Source organism: Moschus berezovskii, chromosome 2, assembly GCF_049115385.1.
Source record: "Moschus berezovskii isolate FMDL1 chromosome 2, NW_MosBer_1.0, whole genome shotgun sequence".
NCBI lineage: Eukaryota > Metazoa > Chordata > Mammalia > Artiodactyla > Moschidae > Moschus > Moschus berezovskii.
The window spans coordinates 19,952,692-19,972,364 of NC_142461.1; the positions used below are offsets into that span (position 1 = coordinate 19,952,692).

Sequence of the window (19,673 nt, forward strand, 5' to 3'; positions counted from 1 at the left end):
GTGAAGAAAGCTGAGCGCCGAAGAATTGATGTTTTTGAACTGTGGTGCTGGAGAAGACTCTTGAGAGTCCCTTGGACTGCAAGCAGATCCAACCAGTCCATTCTGAAGGAGATCAGTCCTGGGTGTTCATTGGAAGAACTGATGCTAAAACTGAAACTCCAATACTTTGGCCACCTCATGTGAAGAGTTGACTCACTGGAAAAGACTCTGATGCTGGGAAGGATTGGGGGCAGGAGGAGACGGGGACGACAGAGAATGAGATGGCTGGATGGCATCACCAACTCGATGGACATGAGTTTAAGTGAACTCAGGGAGTTGGTGATGGATAGGGAGGCCTGGCGTGCTGTGATTCACGGGGTCTCAAAGAGTCGGTCATGACTGAGCAACTGAACTGTACTGAATTGATAGCCCTTTTCCCCTTGGTGTATCTCCCATTATTTTCCAGCCTCTACTGTTTGCCATCATGTACCTAAGATTCCCAGGATCTTTCAATCTTTACTTTCAAGAAGATTGTAAACAAAATACAGTTTCTTCCTAAGGGTACCACATCTGTGTAACATCTCATGTTTAGTAACATCCTTTCCCTAAGTCTGTCTTGAAGTATGACTTAACTGCTTATATTACTTTGTTAACATTCCTTTTGATTTCTGTCCCATTTCACCTCATGTTATTTATATTTAGTCTAAATGATATAAAATAACCAATCATCTTAATCTGCATATGTGACAATTTCATATGATTCAACTTTGTAATGATTTTTATTCCTATGTGATCTACTGGGAATATATCATGCCGTATTCCCTAGAGTGATTATTTGATTAGTGTTTGTACCTCCTTTTCATAGAAGAAAATCTGTGACAAACCCAGACAGCATATTAAAAAGCAGAGACATTACTTCACCGACAAAGGTCTATCTAGTCAAAGTTATGGTTTTTTTAGTAGTCACGTATAGATATGTGAGTTGGACCATAAAGAAAGATGAGAGTCGAAGAATTGATGCTTTTGAAGTGTGGTGTTGGAGAAGACTCTTGAGAGTCCCTTGGACTGCAAGGAGATCAAACCAGTCAGTCCTAAAGGAAATCAATCCTGAATATTCATTTGAAGGACTGATTCTGAAGTTGAAACTCCAATACTTCGGCCACCTGATGCAAAGAGCCAACTCACTGGAAAAGACCCTGATGCTGGGAAAGACTGAAGGCAGGAGGAGAAGGGGGATGACAGGGGATGACATGGTTGGATGGCATCGCCAAGTCTATGGGAATGAGTTTGAGAAAGCTCTGGGAGTTTGTGATGGACTGGGAAGCCTGGTGTGCTGCAGTCCATGGGGTCACAAAGAGTCAGACAAGACTAAGCAACTGAACTGAACAGAACTTGTACCTCCCAGCATATCTTGCATATAATAGGCACTCAGAAAATGTCTGGCAAATTTCCCTTTATTTTCTTACTTCTGAATCCAGTGGAAAGAAAAGTCATCAAGTCAGCCCCCATTACTCTATAGCAGTGGGTCCTCACCATTTGGGGGATCACAGATTCTTTGTGAATTTCACAGAATCTATAGGGCAGTACTTCTCAAAAGTCAGTGCATGCAGGAATCACTGAAAGTTTTCTTGAAAATGTAGATTCTGATGTGGTAGACTGGGTGGAGTCTGAGATTATATATTTCTATCAGGCTCCCATGTGATGCTGAGGCTGGTAGTACACAAACCACACGTTGAAAAGCAAGGTTATGGGCCACCTTCCTTGAGAAAAGACCCAGTCACTTAAGCACATAGATAAATCTTAGGGACCCCTGGACTCAGAGAATGATTGAATTTTTCATTTTCTAATCAACTGTCCTAGTCTTACTCTAATTATATATAGTATTCAGTCAAAGAGATTGATAAATGATATTTACACAAAAAAGATATACTGCTTTCAGAGATACAATGTGAATATCCATGTGTATGTGTTCTGCATGTATGCATCCTCACCACTCGCGCACACACACACGTATATATACTTATATACATACATATATATAATACATTCAGATATCTACATTCACACTCAAGCATTTCGAAATGGCAAGTTAACTAGGATGAGACCTAATTACCTCCAACCACAGATAAGCACGTGTTTTAAACAATCTCTTTTTATAAGAGGAACATGTCGACATAAAATATTCCCAAGCGTTTTGAATTCCATCTTGAGATGAGTTTATTTAGCTTCTCTTTGCCCACTGTTTCTATTCAGATAATTTTCTCTTAAAAATTGCTAGAAATCAGCATATTGTTCCTCTTACAAAGATGAAAACCCCAATGTACAAGACATATCTGTGACCTACTAGTAATCTGTGCAAGGGCAACTGAGACTTTTTACTGTTATTATAATGAATGGCACGGTGAATGGTGAAAATGTGTAATGGAGAATGGGGAGGTGGTCTGTAACCTTGGAACTGAAGAGAATTAACAGGTCTCCGTGGGACACTCTCCAGTGATCTGTCTCCCTCACTGCTGTCCCCATACACTGTCCTTTAGAGAGAATTTTATCACTTTCAGTGGATTTTCTTACGTCTCACTTTGGCTGCTTCTTCAAATGAACACTACAAATTATAAAATATAACCAGAGTTGATAGAACACTTTCCATCTGTGTAAAATAGTAGCAGAGAGGTTGTACTGAATATCACCAATGCAGAAAAATATTGGTCTGAGAACCTGGGACTCATTTAATCAAAAGGAGCACCCAAGACAGCCTTAACTTTCCTCTCAGCTTTATTAAATTTTAGACAACCTTATTCCTAACTCCAGGCCCTAAACTTCCCTTTCCTTAGAATATTGATTTTAGAGGACTTATTTTTATAAATTGCTTCTCTGCCCCATTGGGATATAAATCATTTTAAAAGCCTTTTGACACCTGTACAGTTCAAGAATGTCTTTCTCAAGACCTTGGATCCATCTCTTGGAAATGTCATCAAAGAAGTTAGTGTCCCTATGTCCTAACTTCTGCAGGCACTTTGCTCCAATTTACAAAACTACTTCCAGCCAAGAAGATACGAGAAGTTTCTTTTTCCTAAGCAAACACAGATGGACTTCAGTCCTCCTGTACCAGCTCTTCAAAACCCTATTGCCTTTTTTTTAATTTCAGTTGAGTTGTGATCCAACTCAGTTCTGGCCTCCTTCTCTTATTTTAAAAGCTTTGAATGAGGTCTTCTGTGCCTGCTAAACTTTGCCCAGTGAAATTTTCACCTAGACAAGAGAGAACAAAAATATGTGACACAACTAGTCAGCTTTTCTCCTAGATACCCTGTGTTCCAAAGCAGCATTTTAATTTTTTTAAGCAGTTCATCAATATATGCCCTGAAGATATTCCAAGTATTTTAAAGGTCCCCATTCCTTCTAATGGGAGAGACTAATAGAAGAAAGTTTGGAGGCAATGGTTTTATATTTTCTCTTGTGTGTGTGTGCTGTTGTGTTGGACTCTTTGCGACCCCACAGACTGCAGCCCACTAGGCTTCTCTGTCCATGGAATTCTCCAGACAAGAACATTGGAGTGGGTTGCTATTTTTCTCCAGGGGATCTTCCTGACCCAGGGATCGAAGTTGCATCTCTTATATCTCATGCATTGGCAAGTGGATCCTTTACCACTAGCGTCCCCCAAGAAGCTCCGTTGTCTTTTTTTTTGTTGTTGTTGTTGCTTTTTAACAAGTGCCTTTTTTTCTCTCTACTTGCAGTGTCCTTGGATGTCAGATGTCTGCTTGGTCCAGTGTGCAAGAGGGAACAGACCAAACAGTACCAATTGCATCATCTTTGAAATCAACAAATTTTTGATTGGTCTGGAACTGGTACAGGAGCGGCAGCTCCACCTTGATACAAACGTCTTGAAAGTGGAGGATGACACGAACTGTTCCTTGTCTTCAATTGAAGAAGACTTTCTCACCGCATCCGAGCACTTGGAGGAGGAAAGTGAAGTGGAAGAGTATAGGAACGGTGAGAGCTTTCCTGTAAAATGAATGTGCATCCTGAAATTAGTCACCCTATAAAAATGTCTTGGTTACATTTCAGAAAAGTTTCAGGCCACATCAGTTTGGCTGATGCATCACAATCTTCACGTAAGAAGTTTCAGGAGGGAGAGAGGATAAGGAAACACTAGTGAGGATGCTGACGGAGGCACTTTAACAGATTTAATGGTTAGATGGCCCCATTCTGTGTAAAGATGCCTTAGGGATGCTGAAGGAAATCTCTGTTTTAAAACGAAATCTTCCTGCCTGCCAAGAGATGAAGACTATCAATCGGAGGAAAGTTAATTTCCCTAAGATTTCCATTAAAGCCATCTGTTAGCTGAGGCCGAGTGAGATTGGCCTGAATCCGAGCACTGCCTCTTTGAGGCTGTGAAACCTAGGGCCAGTGATCTAAGTCTTTCTGAGCTCCATTTTCCATCCATAATTTGGGAGTATAACAGTGCCTCCAGAACTATTGTATGTATTATATTTAGCCATTTAAAATATATATATTTGTTACATTTCTGGGCTTTCCAGGTGGCTCAGTGGTAAAGAATCTGCCTACCTACGCAGGAGCCACAGGAGATGCATGTTAGATCCCTGGGTTGGAAAGATCCCCTGGAGGAGGAAATGGCAACCTAGGCCAGTATTCTTGCCTGGGAAATCCCATAGACAGAGGAGCCTGACAGGCTGCAGTCCATGGGGTCACAAAAGAGTCGGACATGACTGAGCCGGCATGATTATTTTTCCAGGGCAGGAGGAAGTAACCCAAAAAAGTGCTTAGCGTGTATTTATTCTTTCTTTTGACTCATTAATAGAGCTCAGTGAGCAATGAGTTACTCTTCCCCAAAGAGGAAGGAATACTCCAGATTCTGTTCTCACTGTCCTTGGGGCATGTCCTATGCAAGCTTCAGAGAAACTCTCTCAACAAGGCCCACGATATCCTGCATATCCTGCCTTCTCCCCCGTGCCCACTGGGCAGCTGCAGGACACAATTGTCTTGGTTACTTTCTCGCCAGAGCACGGTGACCAGCCCTCAGCTCCCAAATGCCCTCTTCCACTTTCGCACCGGCATTTGTACTCCACATCGAAAGCCATTCTGTTGAGGGCAGTTCACAATGAAACTCAGAAGCTTTTTCAGATTCATATTTCTTGAAGAAATATTCAAAATACTATTTTCAAAAACAGAAAAAAAAGATAACTGATCCTTTAAGGCAGTTTTGGAAATAAAGATTATTTTAGACTTAAGTGAACCTGCTATCTAAAAAGTAATGGTGCATGTAACTTCTCGAATTATGGTTTTTTATGTTGTTTTTTTTTGTTTGTTTGTTTCTTCCATTTATAACTGCTCTGATCTTTATGATTTCTTTCCTTCTACTAACTTTGGGTTTTGTTTGTTCTTCTTTCTCTAAAAAAAAATACAAATGAACTTATTTATAAAACAGAAATAGAGTCACAGATGTAGAAAACAGACTCATGATTACCAGGTGGAAATGGTGGAGGGGGGCGGGCTGGGAGATTGGGAGTGACATATACACACTGTGCTGTGTTGTATGCAGTTGCTCAGTCATGTCCCACTCTTTGCGACCCCATGAACTGTAGCCAACCAGGCTCCTCTGTCCTTGAGATTCTCCAGGGAAGATTACTGGAGTAGGTTTCCATGCCCTCCTCCAGAGGATCTTCCCAACCCAGGGATCGAACCTAGGTCTCCCGCACTGCAGGTGGGTTCTTTACCATCTGAGTCACCAAGGAGGCCCAAAAATGCTGGAGTGGGTGGCCTCTCCCTTCTCCAGGGGAACTTCCCAACTCAGGAGTTGAACCAGGGTTTCCTGCATTGCAGGCAGATTCTTTACCAGCTGAGCCACCTGGGAAGTCCCATATACACACTACTGTATATAACATAGATAACTAATAAGAACCTACTATATTCAATACTTTGTAATGACCTACATGGGAAAAAATCTAAAAAAGACTGGGTATATATACAATTGATTCACTTTTCTGTATACCTAAGACTAACACAACAATGAAAATCAACTGTACTCCAATAAAAAAAATTACTCAGAACTGCAAAAAATGGAATAAAAGCAGATGATCAAAAGTGAAAAAATAAATAAGTAGTATTTTTATTTAAATAAAATAAATAAGTAGTATCATTTTCTCTTCACCAGGTTATGAAAATATAAATGTCTCAAGCAGTATCTTGGAAAATAAAAAGCCAAAGGAAGCCACTAAGGAGGAATGGAATCACAGCAAGGAAAAGTTACTTTATACATTGGAAGACAAGTGTGTTAGCAAATATCATAGACCACTGGTTAAAACAGAAGGATCTCTAGGAAGAGTGGCAGAATATACAAGTCTGCAGAATCTAGATCCTTCAGCCAAGATATCAAAGTGGAAAGGTGAAGCTGTGGGGAATGAGTGGTCAACCACAAAGGATTATTATTCAGAAAAGTGTGAAAGTCAAGAGGAAAAATCACAGGCACTGTGTGTTCCAGGCAATGCTTATTCCTCAAGGATGGTTAAGAGGGATGGACCTTCTGCATGTGGGACTTTCTCTGAGCATGACAGCAATTTAGACCCAGCAGACCATGAAGACTGCACAAGCTCTCTTCTTCCCTCACAAGACGGAGAAGCCACAACAGGCAAGTACGCCACGAATTTAGCGGAATCTGTGCTGCAAGATGCATTTATTCGACTATCTAAGTCTCAGCCTGCCCTCCCCCAGGAATCTGCAGTCAGTGTTTCTGTAGGACATGCTCTGCTCCCCAGTGGCTCTTCCACAAAAGATATCGTGGTACCTCAGTCATGGAACGAGCTCCCCAAAATCGTCATTGTCCAAAGTCCAGAAGGTAGTGATGCTGGCCTTGAGCCAGGCATCTCCTCATGGCCCGAGACAGAAGTCTCCAGTGAAACTCCAGGCGGCCCCTCTGGAGAGAACTCCAGCAGACACCCCCAGAGTGCTCTAGAAGTAGCACTAGCTTGTGCAGCCACTGTTATTGGAACCATTTCCAGTCCACAAGCCACAGAAAGATTCAAAATGGAGCAAGAATCCCTGGTTTCACACCATCCACTGGGAGGTGATGAGCCAGTGCAATCTCAGGCCTCTCAAGTACCCAAGGATCCCTCCCTCAGTGAATACTCATTTCCATCTGCTTTATGCGGCATGACTCAGGTGGCCAGTGCTGTTGCTGTCTGTGGCCTGGAGGAAACAGGAGAGGTGAAGTGCCCGGTGGCTTCCAGTGGCTTCCTGTCTGCAGTTGAGGCCCCTGCAGCCATCACCCCACTTTGTGGTTTAGTGACAGAGAAGAGCATGGAGCTGGGGGATGAAGCCATTGCAGAGGCCTTGCTCAAGGAGGTTGCCTTGGTCTTAACAGGACCTAATGCCTACAGCAGCATCGGAGACCTCATGGAGTCAGTGAATAGGAGGATCGTAGAAGCTGTTTCAAAGCCTCAGACCTTGTGCTCAGAAAATGCCCTTGGGAATGAACTGGCACAGACCCTGTCTAATGTTATCCTGAAGCATTCCATTGATGAAATTCACCAGAAAAATAAAATAATAGACCCCAATGATGACAGGGACTCATCTGAAACCCTGGACTCCTTAATGGAAAGTGTAAATCAGCTGCTCTTCAATGTGATACGCTTCACGTTCAAGAAGATGAGCCACCTTGTACGGCTTGGGGGATGTCCCCCTGTCCTTTCTAAGGAGACCATCAGATGGAAGGAAACCGAACCAGACTTCCAGCCAACTGATCAAGCCATTTGTCCAGCATGGACAAAAGCCACTGAATACTCCAGTTGCCATCCACTTAGTAACCTGCATATCAGCAGTCCTGTTATCAATGATCTCGTAGATGCTGGACATCTGAAGCAAGATGGCAAGGGTCCAGCACAGTCAGGTCTTTCCCAGATCCCCATACTGCAATCTGAATTATCCTGCAGTACCAGCATGTCTGCTAAAATATCCCCCAAGGAAATATATCTGAAAGGATCGGTGGTGGAGGATATGAAAAACCCTCCTCCACCACCCAGTGACAATGAGAATGAATGCAGAGCCCCTCCAGAGGAAGAAATGACACCAACATTTGGCAAGTACAGCACCAGTTCTCAGGACACTGAGGACAGCATCAATGCAAATGCTCAAGAAAAGTACAATGGTGCCTTGCCTCTGAACAATGAAGTTCACGTTCGCCCGTCTTTGTCGGGGGATGATTTGCTGCTTCCTGCTCAATCCACGCTACCAGAAAAAGACCCAGACATATACTGCATTGCAGACTTCGCAGAAGAATTAGCAGAGACGATCGTCTCCATGGCAACGGAAATCGCAGCGATTTGCCTTGACAACTCCAATGGAAAACAACCTTGGTTCTGTGCATGGAAAAGAGGGAATGAGTTTCTGGTTACCCCCAACATCTCCTGCCGATCCTTGAAGAGGAAGAAAGAGAGCCAGGCCAGCGGGGCCACTGTGAGGAAACACAAGCCCCCGCGACTCAGCGAGATCAAGAGGAAAACCGATGAGCACCCGGAGCTGAAAGAGAAGCTGATGAACAGGGTGGTGGACGAGTCCGTGAACCTCGAGGACCTCCCAGACTCTGTCAGCATTTTTGCAAATGAAGTGACAGCCAAGATCATGAACCTCACAGAGTTCTCCCTGGTGGACGGTGTCTGGCAAGCCCAGGGCTACCCGCGGAGTCGGTTACTGGGTGGGGACAGGTGGAACCGCCTGAAGGCCTCCAGCTGCGAGAGCATTCCAGAGGAGGACTCTAACACCCAGGCCTATGTGAACAGCCTGGGTTTGATGAGTACCCTGAGTCAGCCAGTTAGCCGGGCCAGCTCCGTCTCCAAGCAGTCGAGCTGCGAGAGCATCACGGATGAGTTTTCCAGGTTCATGGTGAACCAGATGGAAAATGAAGGACGAGGCTTCGAGTTACTGCTGGATTACTATGCAGGCAAGAATGCCAGCAGCATCCTGAACTCAGCTGTGCAACAGGCCTGCCGGAAAAATGACCACCTGAGTGTGAAGCCAAGCTGTCCCTCCAAGCAGTCCAGCACGGAGAGCATCACCGAGGAGTTCTACAGGTACATGCTGAGGGACATTGAACGAGAGGGCAAAGACGGCACCGCCTCCAGGCGAGGCAGCCAGGACTGGACCACTGGCTTGCTCTCGCCTTCTCTGCGGTCCCCCTGGTACTGCAGACAGTCGTCCGTGCCCGACGGCAGATCCCCGGGCGCCAGGCTCACGGTGAACGCGCCCATCAAAGCCAACTCCTTAGACGGCTTTTCTCAACACAGCCAGCAAGACTTCCTCAGCGTCCAGCCAGTCAGCGGCGCTTCCTCCTCGGGTCTCTGCAAATCTGACTCTTGCCTGTATCGCAGAGGCGGGACTGACCACATCACAAACATGTTAATTCACGAGACATGGGCAAACTCAATCGAGGCCCTCATGCGGAAGAACAAAATTATAGTGGACGATGCCGGCGCAGCTAATGCTGACCCTGCTTCAGGGGGCCCCTCCTTGCAAGTGGAGAAGTGTGCCGGCAGGTTAGCTTCGGGCAGGGTGCAAAGTGGGCCAGCTCTGCTTGTGCAGGAGTCCGTTGATTATCCGAGGAAAAACTCAATCACAGAGAGCAACCGTCCCGCAGGGTCGTCCCCAAGCAAAGCTGCTCCTCTTACAAGTCACAGTAGTTTAGATTTTAAAAAGGAAACTCCCTCCTGCCACAATGCGGTCCCTCTAAGCCACACCCGGCGATCACTTTGTTCAAGGGAAGTGCCTTTAATCCAGATCGAAACAGATCAGAGAGAAGAGTGTGTGGGAGAACCTGAACACGTGATTTCCGAATGCAGCCCCCTAGAGGAAAAAGAAAAGTGTTTGAAAGAAGAAAAGGTCCCAGATGCAGGGAAGGGTGAAGACGCTGCCCTGAGTGCCTGCCAGAACCCCAGGTGAGTGAGTGATCTCTTAGAGGAACTAGGGTGCATGGGACTGCAGTTTGCACCTTCAGTTCAGTTCAGTTCAGTCGCTCAGTCATGTCCGACTCAGCGACCCCATGAATCACACAGCATGCCAGGCCTCCCTGTCCATCACCAACTCCCGGAGTTCACTCAAACTCATGTCCACAGAGTCGGTGATGCCATCCAGCCATCTCATTCTCGGTCGTCCCCTTCTCCTCCCGCCCCCAACCTTTCCCAGCATCAGAGTCTTTTCCAGTGAATCAGCTCGTCGTAATCAGTATTTATTCTAAATCTTAGGAACTTACGGTTCAGGAACTGAATTCCTGAGATAGTCATTGGCCTCCCTGGGTTAATATACACTTTCCCAGGGGGTGCTAGTGGTAAAGAACCCTCCAGCCAATGCAGGAGACGTAAGAAATATGGGTTCAGTCCCTGGGTTGGGAAGATCCCCTGAAGGAGGCATGGCAACCCACTCCAGTAGTCATGCCTGGAGAATCCTATGGACAGAGGAGCCTGGCAAGCTACAGTCCAGAGGGTGGCAAAGAGTCAGACACGAGGTGACTTAGCATGCATATAATAGAAAGGCGGAAGTAAATTTTTTAATTTCTAAAACAAATTAGATTTCTGTGTATAATGAAATGAGATATCATTCTCCCCATTAAAATTAATCTCCCATAGTAAGCTCCCTTTTGAAATTAATTCATGGCAACTTTCAAGCAAAAAAGAAAACACATCAACTTGTTCACTTGAAAAACAGCTAAATTTAAGTAAGTTTTAATATTGGAATCTGACATTAAATATTTTGGTGTAATTTTCCCCCAGGTTCTCTCGAGTTTTTCTTTCTTGTCTTACTCTAAAGATCTTTGCAAGGACACCATGTCCCACAGTGCTTTAGATCTTTAGTATAATACAGGCGTTCATGCATGTGATAAAGAATACCTGCCAATCCATGAGACATGGTTTGATTCCTGGTTGGGAAAGATTCCCTGGAGAAGGAAATGGCAACTCACTCCAGTTTTTGTGCCTGGAAAATTCCATGGTCAGAGGAGCCTGGCAGAATCAGACACGACTTAGCGACTAAACTTCAACATAATCAAGGAAGCATAAGTGTAAAAAAACACTGGAATGTTGTTATTTCAATAGTTCTTTTTCCAGAAAATCGTAATGCAAGTGACAGTGCATTTTGAATTTGAGATAAGGTAATTATTTCTCTCAGACAGCTTAAAGAAATATCAGTTCCTTTTACAACTCCCATTTTCTGTAGCATATTCATAGGATTCTTGAATATGAGACCATCGTAACATTTAAAATTTTGATCTATACATAAAGTTTATTTTTAAGCTACCAAAGTAAACAAAGACAAAAATTAATCTACTGGCTTTGGGAAACATAAGTTCAGAAATAGCTTGCATTATCTTTTCAGAGATATACATCTATCATTCAGAGAGCTTATGCTTTTTAAGTGTTTAGCTGCAATTAACCAGCTGAACACAGACTTCCTCAAATTTTGTCAGCTCTGGAAAATCCCTGGGACATTCACACCCCCACCAAGAATAAGAAATCCCCCAAATGGATCCATCTTCAGGTACTAAAGCTCGCCATCATTATAAAGCATCTTTACAAGTTATGGGCAGTGGGTGCTCCAGTTGCACTTTCTTAGCTACTTAGTGCTAAAAATTCAGCTTACCAGTTGGATTAAATCCTAGAAGAATGCAGGGGGACAAAAGCATGAAAACGTACAAGCCAAAGAACATGAACTTAAACGAAATGAAATACAGGCCAAGCTGACTAAGAAGACAAGTTCTTACATATCTGTAATTCTCCAGACAATACTTGTCAAAATCTTACAGAAGTACCATAGTGTTCACCACCTCCAGGAAATATGATGCATGACAAGTTATTAATTCTGATTAAAGACTTGTTTTGGATTCCAGGTGTTTGACTTATGCTCTCCTTGAAAGCACCAGCTGAGATTCTTAGTAAAAGAAGATCATCTAGCTAGGGAGCATTCTTGAACCAGTAGTTCAACAAGGTTCATAGTTGTAGGCTCAAATCTAATAGTGGTGGTCACTGAAATTAGATACCATGCATTGTACAATTTTGAGTTAAATGTCACAAATGATACTCAAAATAGGTACAACCTAAGAACATTCCAAAAAGTTGGAAAATAAGCATGAATAAAGCCTCCAACTGAATTAGTTTGTGTTCCCAATAAATGACACAAACACATATTATCTCATGATGTGGATTTCTGATTCAATTTTCCAACAGTGAAAGAGAAAAAAAACGTGGTAGAATCATCAGCCTTAGAAATTCAAGAGCTAAATTTTTTCTCAAAGCATCCAGACTAAGCATTTAATATATTTTTCTTTGTGGCACAATATAAAGAATTATAGGAACTTCCCTTGTGGTCCAGGGGTTAGACTACAGGCTAAGTGCTTTCAATGCAGGGGGCATGATAGCCCACCAGGCCAATCTGTCCCTAGGATTTTCCAGCAAAAATACTGGAATGGGTTGCCATTTCCTTCTCCAGTGGATCTTCCAAACCCAGGGATCAAACCATGTCTCCTTCACTGGCAGACAAGTTCTTCACCACTCAGGCACCAGGAAAGACCTTACTCACCTGCTGTTGTTCAGTCACTCAGTCATTTCAGACCCTTTGCAACCCCATGGACTGCAGCACTCCAGGTTTCCCTGTCCTTCCCCAGCTTCTAGAGCTTGCACAAATTCATGTCCATTGAGTTGATGATGCAATCAAACCATCTCGTTCTCTGTCATCCTGTTCTCCTCCTGCCTTCAATCTTTCCCAGCGTCAGGGACTTTTCCAATGAGTTGGCTTTTCACATCAGATGACCAAAGTATTGGAGCTTCAGCTTTAGCATCAGTCCTTCCAATGAATATTCAGGACTGATTTCCTTTAGGATGAACTGGTTTGATTTTCTTGCAGTCCAAGGGACTCTCAAGAGTCTTCTCCAACACTGCAGTTCAAAAACATCAATTCTTCGGCACTCAGATTTCTTTATGATCCAACTCTCACATCCATACATGACTACTGGAAAACCATAGCTTTTATACAGACCTTTCTTGGCATTGTCTCTGCTTTTTAATACACTGTCTAGGTTTGTCATGGAGAAGGCAATGGCAAGCCACTCCAGTACTCTTGCCTAGAAAATCGCATGGACAGAGGAGCCTGGTGGGCTGCAGTCCATGAGGTCGCTACTAGTTGGACACGACTGAGCAACTTCACTTTCACTTTTCACTTTCACACATTGGAGAAGGAAATGGCAACCCACTCCAGTGTTCTTGCCTGGAGAATCCCAGGGACGGCGGAGCCCGGTCGGCTGCCATCTATGGGGTCACACAGAGTTGGACATGACTGAAGCGACTTAGCAGCAGCAGCAGCAGCAGGTTTGTCATAGCTTTTCTTCCAAGAAGCAAGTGTCTTTTAATTTCATGACTGCAGTCACCAACCTGCAGTGATTTTGGAGCCCAAGAAAATAAAGTCTGTCACTGTTTCCATTGTTTCCCCATCTTTTTCCCAGGAACTGAGGGGACTGGATGCCATAATCTTTGTTTCTTGGATGTTGAGTTTTCAGCCAGCCTTTTCACTCTCCTCTTTCACCTTCATCAAAAGGCTCTTTACTTCTTCTTCACTTTCTGCTGTAAAGGTGGTGTCATCTGCATAGCTGAGGTTATTGATATTTCTCCCGGCAATCTTAATTCCAGCTTGTGTTCCATCCAGCCTGGCATTTCTCATGATGTTCTCTGCATATAAGTTAAATAAGCAGGGTGACAATATACAGCCTTGAAGTACTCCTTTCCCAATTTGGAACCAGTCTGTTGTTCCATGTCCGATTCTAACTGTTGCCACTTGCCTTGCACACAGGTTTCTCAGGAGTCAGGTAAGGTGGCCTGGTATTCCCACCTCTTAAGAATTTTCCACAGTTTGTGGTGATCCACACAGTCAAAGACTTTGGCATAGTCAATGAAGCAAAAGTAGATGTTTTTCTGAAATTCTCTGCTTTTTCTATGATCCAACGGATGTTGGCGATTTGATCTCTGGCTTCTCTGCCTTTTCTAAATCCAGCTTGAACATCTAGAAGTTCACGGTTCACGTACTGTTGAAGCCTAACTTGGAGAACTTTGAGCATTACTTTGCTAGCTTGTGAGATGAGTGCAATTGTGCAGTAGTTTGAGCATTCTTTGGTATTGCCTTTCTTCGGGATTGGAATGAAAACCTACCTTTTCCAGTTCTGTGGGCTGGATTTTTCAAATTTGCTGGCATATTGAGTGCAGCACTTTCACAGCATCATCTTTCAGGATTTGAAATAGCTCAGCTGGAATTCCATCACCTCCGCTAGCTGTGTTCATAGCGATGCTTCCTGAGGTCCTCTTGCCTTCTCACTCCAGGGTGTCTGGCGCTGGGTGAGTGTGAGTGATCACACCATTGTGGTTATCCAGGTCGTTAAGATCCCTTTCATACACTTATTCTGTGTATTCTTGCCACCTCTTCTTAATATCTTCTGCTTCTGTTAGGTCCATACCATTTCTGTCCTTTATTGTGCCCATCTTTGCATGAAATGTTCCCTTGGTATCTCTTAATTTTCTTGAAGAGATCTTTTGTCTTTCCCATTCTATTGTTTTCCTCTATTTCTTTGCATTGATCGCTGAGGAAGGCTTTCTTATCTCTCCTTGCTATTCTTTGGAACTCTGCATTCAGATGCTTATATCTTTCCTTTTCTCCTTTGCCTTTCATCTCTCTTCTTTTCACAGCTATTTGTCAGGCCTCCTCAGACAACCATTTTTCCTTTTTGCATTTCTCTTTCTTGGGATGGTTTTGATCATTGCCTCCTATACAATGTTAACGAACCTCCGTCCATCATTCTTCGGGCACTCTGTCTCACCTGTTCAGTTCAGTTCAGTGGCTCAGTCGTGTCCGACTCTTTGCGACCCCATGAATCACAGCACGCCAGGCCTCCCTGTCCATCACCAACTCCCGGAGTTCACTCAAACTCATGTCCATCAAGCCGGCGATGCCATCCAGCCATCTCATTCTCTGTCGTCCCCGTCTCCTCCCGCCCCCAATCCCTCCCAGCATCAGAGTCTTTTCCAGTGAGTCAACTCGTTGCATGAGGTGGCCAAAGTATTGGAGTTTCAGCTTTAGCATCAGTCCTTCCAATGAACACCCAGGATTGATCTCCTTTAGAATGGACTGGTTGGATCTCCTTGCAGTCCAAGGGACTCTCCTGTAGGGGGTAATAATAGTAACAGCTACATCATCAGAAGATTCTTAAGGTTTACATCAAGAAATGTTGACAGACTCTTAACTCAGCACCTAGTCTATTACAAACACTCAATAAATGTTTACAGTTGTGCTTGGGTTTAAGGTATATGGTTGCTTTTATTCCAGAAGATCTTTGTCCCAAGAGAAACCTGTTTTGAACAGTGTGAGAATTTTATTGAAACTAGAGAATTCTCAGGATTTGCAAGAGGGAAATTAGTCATACTTAGATCACATTTTCTAAGTTCAGGGTTGTTATCAGGGGATTTGACGTGTCCAAATACCTAAATATGGAGCTCAATTCCCTATGACAGACTTCCTACCCACTTATACACTAGGGGGAGGGAGGACATAGGCACACATTAGATTGTTTGGAAGTGGGGAGGTGTCATGTCCTGAAGATATTTTTAAGCTATTCTCTGAAGGACATTGTCATAATTCTTACTAACAGCTTCATAAATGCTCAACATAATGAAATAAAAATCACATTCTTACTTTTTTGTTATGTAAAACCAAAATTCATCATGGCCATCAGGCCCAAATAGAAATACTGTAGTTCAGACAGGAAAGAATCTGCTGCAATGCAGGAGACCCAGGTTCTTTCACTGGACTGCGAAGATCCTCTGGAGAAGGGAAGGGCAATCCACTCCAGCATTCTTGCCTGGAGAATTCCGTGGACAGAGGAGCCTGGTGGGCCACAGTCCGTGGGGTTGCAAAGAGTCGGACACGACTGAGCAGCTAACACTACTACTGCTGCTACTGTAGTTCAGGCCACCACATTTGGCCAAGTTCCGAATTATATCAGTTTTAAAGAGCTGCAGTGATTTAGGATAGCCCAGTTCTTGATTTCTGGGAAGATATTATCCTATTGGTGAACAGCAATGTGTTCTTAACTCAACCACCTTCTCTGAGATTTTCGAAAAGCAATTATCTAACTTTTTGATAGCTGGAGACCAAGGTATAAACACCAAACTGAAAATCTTGATCATTCACATGTTGCACTCACTTTATATAATTTTTAAAAAATATATTTTATATTGTGTATTCATTTATGTTTGCTTCAAGAAAAAAAATTTTTCACCCGACAATTATTTGCATGCTTATCTATGATACACGTTGCCGCTGGAGCTGCAAACACAAGAGAACATAAAGATTTAGTGCCTGCATCCACGGCTCTTGGGCTTCCCTGGTGACTCAAACAGTAAATCATCTGCCTGAAGTGGAGGAGACCTGGGTTCGATCCCTGGGTCGGGAAGATCCCCTGGAGAAGGAAATGGCTACCCACTCCAGTGTTCTTGTCTGGGAAATCCCGTGGACGGAAGAGCCTGGCGGGCTACCTTGCACACCAGTGGGAGAAATAGACAGTGTGCTTGGAAAAACCCGCTTGAAAAAGATTACTGTAGTGTGTGCTGAGAGGAAATAAGAGTAATGTGACAGAAAATAACTAGTTGGGGGGAGAGGCTTCTTAAGATAGAATGTTGGCATTTGAGACAAAATGTGAAAAAAGAGAGAAATTATGCCAATGACTTAAGAATTGAATTGAACCGCATCTTTAACATCACTGTGTTCTAGATAGACAAAATTTCTCCCAGGATGAATCACCTAGAAATCCTAGATTGAGTATAATAAACATCCTTTTAAATCTAGGGCTGAACTTAATAATCATAATCATATGATAATCTCAGAGGCAGAAAATGGAAGGATCTGAAACAAAAGTGACAATCTCTGCTTCTTGTTAGAGTGTTTTGACCATTAAAAAATTAATGTAGTTATCAGCATGCCTGAGTTTCAATGATCATCTTGAAAATTATTTACTGTTTGTGGTGTTCTTTCTTTGTGTGTATCCAAGTTCCAATCAGTATTATTTTCCTTCTGTCTAAGGACTCCCACTGCACTTCTTACTGTGCACATCTCCTAGGGACATTTTGTTAAATAAAAATTGCTATTTATTGATAACCTTATTTTTTCATTTTTTTTAAATAGGCTTAATTTTTTAAGAGCAGTTTTAGATTCACAGTAAAGTGGATAGAACAGAGAGTTTTCCATGTCCTCTGCCCCCACATAAGCATAGCCTCTCCCACTATCACCATCATACACCAGTGGTCCACTTGTTACAGCTAATGAACCAACATAATACATCATTTTCACCCAAACTCCATCACTTACATTAGGGTTATTGTTACTGTCTACCTATGGCAAGTGATTCCTGTTTTTCATTTATAGTAATGACTCAAATTTTCTTTCTAAAATAAACATATTTTGGTTATATAAATTAATTTTTAAATTTTTATTATTATTATTGTAAAGGGTAATGCAAATATGGCACAAATTATGACAATGGTTTGCTAGCAAATTAAGTTGAAGGAACTCTGAGCTAGGTGGTTTCTGAGGTCCCTGCCAGCTCAGAAATTCTACAGTTCAATTTGATGTCATATCAACTATGGTCCTTGAAAGCAGTGTGTGTGAACTGTAAGATCAGAAGTAGGAAAAAAAGCCAACACATACATCTGCAAAACATATATGTGTATTATTCATAAATAAATGAGCAAAGCTTTAAATTTCTCTCAAAAGAAAATGAAAACTACTATTTTAGATATAATCATTATTCATTCTGAATTCCTGGTTATGTAACATGGGATATGAAGTTTACTGTAAATAGAGTGTGAAATTGAGATAAAATAAAATATTCTGACAGCTTCATTTTTTAACCTGAATGTTTAATGTCAGTCACTGAGATTTAACTTCTGCTTTAGTAAGAAATGTCCTGGAACAAATTTTGCTAATAATATAAGGTCCTAACTCAGTTGGGAATTGGTCTAGGAAATTATTTTTTAACCAAATGAACAATTGGCTTCGGATTTCTCTCCTTTGTGCTCAACGCTTGGCTCATTTCCACTTGGGGGAACATGTATATTATTTCCATTTGTCATCAATGAACTTCTCTTTCATTTGATTTAGTTAAATTCAGTAAATGTGTCTTTGGCTGCATCTATTCCTCTCCCCCTTTTCCTTGCTCAATTTAGAAAATCTCAACATTTCTGAAAGAAAGATCAAGTTTATATGGGTCTCTTTGCACCAAATGTTAGCAGCAGATTGCACTAGAAGCAGCCACACCCCAACACTGCACTTGTCCGGATTCTGTGAGAAGGAATCTGAGATCTTGTGTGAAATTACCAAGGTGACACGTTCACATTTCAGAGGTGGTATTTAATCACGCCCCCAGAATTAAGCATTTGAAGTTCTGTGAAGTGAAATGAAGTGAAAGTCGCTCAGTCATCTGACTCTTTGCGACCCCATGGACTATACAGTCCGTGGAATTCTCCAGCCCAGAATACTGGAGTGGGTAGCCTTTCCCTTCTCCAGGGGATCTTTCCAATCCAGGGATCGAACCCAGGTCTCCCACATTGCAGGCAGATTCTTTACCAGCTGAGCCACAAGGGAAGCCCAAGAATACTGGAGTGGGTAGCCTATCCCTTCTCCAGTAGATCTTCCTGACCCAGGAATCGAACCAGGGTCTCCTGCATTGCAGGCGGATTCTTTACCAACTGAGATTTTTTTTTAAAGTACAGTCATTTTTGGAAAAAGGATAACAGTACTCATTCTAAGATTAAGGAAAATTATGTAGCCTTTTAGGGCTTGTACCTACTGCTGCTAAGTCACTTCAGTCGTGTCCGACTCTGTGCAACCCCACAGACGGAAGCCCACCAGGCTTCCCTGTCCCTGGGATTCTCCAGGCAAGAACACTGGAATGGGTTGCCATTTCCTTCTCCAATGCATGAACATGAAAAGTGAAAGTGATTACTCAGTCGTGTCCGACTCTTAGCGACCCCATGGATTGCAGCCCACCAGGCTCCTCTGTCCATGGGATTTCCCAGGCAAGAGTAATGGAGTGGGGTGCCATTGCCTTCTCCTACTACCAGTCACGAAAGGGAATGCAGATGGTCATATGCTCACGGTCGACTGACAGTTGCTCTGTTGTGCATGTCTTCCCATAATTCGGTCTGTTATAACCAGTATAGAATATTTATGAACCGTCAATGGGCTTGTAGCTGCCTGAGTTTACTTGGGGAAGCCCCTGTAGTTAGTTTGTATCCACTGTGTGCTCTGGGCAAGTGTAGGTTTAGAGATCAGATTGCAACCTTTTCCAGTAAGCCACCCTTGCTGCTGCTGCTGCTGCTGCTGCTGCTAAGTCGCTTCAATTGTGTCCGACTCTGTGCGACCCATAGACAGCAGCCCACCAGGCTCCCCCGTCCCTAGGATTCTCCAGGCAAGAACACTGGAGTGGGTTGCCATTTCCTTCTCCAATGCATGAAAGTGAAAAGTGAAGGTGAATTCGCTCAGTTGTGTCCAACTCTTCGTGACCCCATGGACTGCAGCCCACCAGGCTCCTCTGTCCATGGGATTTTCCAAGCAAGAGTACTGGAGTGGGGTGCCATCACTCACGCCTAACTTCCTACCTAACA

The 19,673-nt window shown here is 43.2% G+C and overlaps 1 protein-coding gene across 1 annotated transcript in view; it reads left to right on the forward strand.

Moving 5' to 3' along the window:
- SPHKAP (SPHK1 interactor, AKAP domain containing) overlaps positions 1-19,673 on the forward strand; it is a 162,104-nt gene that overhangs the window by 120,886 nt on the left and 21,545 nt on the right. Inside the window, exons 6-7 of the mRNA XM_088841870.1 lie at positions 3,711-3,966; positions 6,149-9,920. Coding sequence (XP_088697996.1) covers positions 3,711-3,966; positions 6,149-9,920 — 4,028 coding nt within the window. The remainder of the gene's footprint in view (positions 1-3,710; positions 3,967-6,148; positions 9,921-19,673) is intronic.